This window comes from Dipodomys ordii, unplaced genomic scaffold (assembly GCF_000151885.1).
Source record: "Dipodomys ordii isolate 6190 unplaced genomic scaffold, Dord_2.0 Scaffold14, whole genome shotgun sequence".
Lineage (NCBI taxonomy): Eukaryota > Metazoa > Chordata > Mammalia > Rodentia > Heteromyidae > Dipodomys > Dipodomys ordii.
In genome coordinates, this window is record NW_012267230.1 from 15,298,382 (window position 1) to 15,298,761 (window position 380).

Sequence of the window (380 nt, forward strand, 5' to 3'; positions counted from 1 at the left end):
GGCGCCCGCGTTCCCGTTGAAGACACAGCGGAGCTCCGGGCCGCTGTCGGCGTTCACGTAGCCCTCGTTGACAATGGGCCCAAACACGGCGATGGAGAACACCTGCGGGGGGGGGGGGAACGGGCGGTGCTCAGCGGCCAGGGAGACCCCGCCAAGCCCGCCAAGCCCGCCTCGCCGGGACCGCCCCGACCCCCGCCCTTGCTCGGTCCTCACTGACAGCCGGAGATGGAGCGGCTCACCCCGCAAGCCCTGTGCTAAAACCCCGCGTTCACAGGGGTTTTGCTCATGGATCCCGCGCCCAAAAATAAAAATCGCGGACGGTGATGGAGGCGATGAGGGCTCCGGCCGGGCGTGTCCGCGCGGGGGCCCCGGGTCCGCGG

The 380-nt window shown here is 70.5% G+C and overlaps 1 protein-coding gene across 1 annotated transcript in view; it reads right to left on the bottom strand.

Annotated features, from left to right (window-relative positions):
- The window catches only part of Syngr3 (synaptogyrin 3), an 11,110-nt gene that overhangs the window by 2,129 nt on the left and 8,601 nt on the right, over positions 1–380 (bottom strand). Inside the window, exon 2 of the mRNA XM_013011250.1 lies at positions 6–102. Within this exon, the coding sequence (XP_012866704.1) occupies positions 6–102 (97 nt within the window). The remainder of the gene's footprint in view (positions 1–5; positions 103–380) is intronic.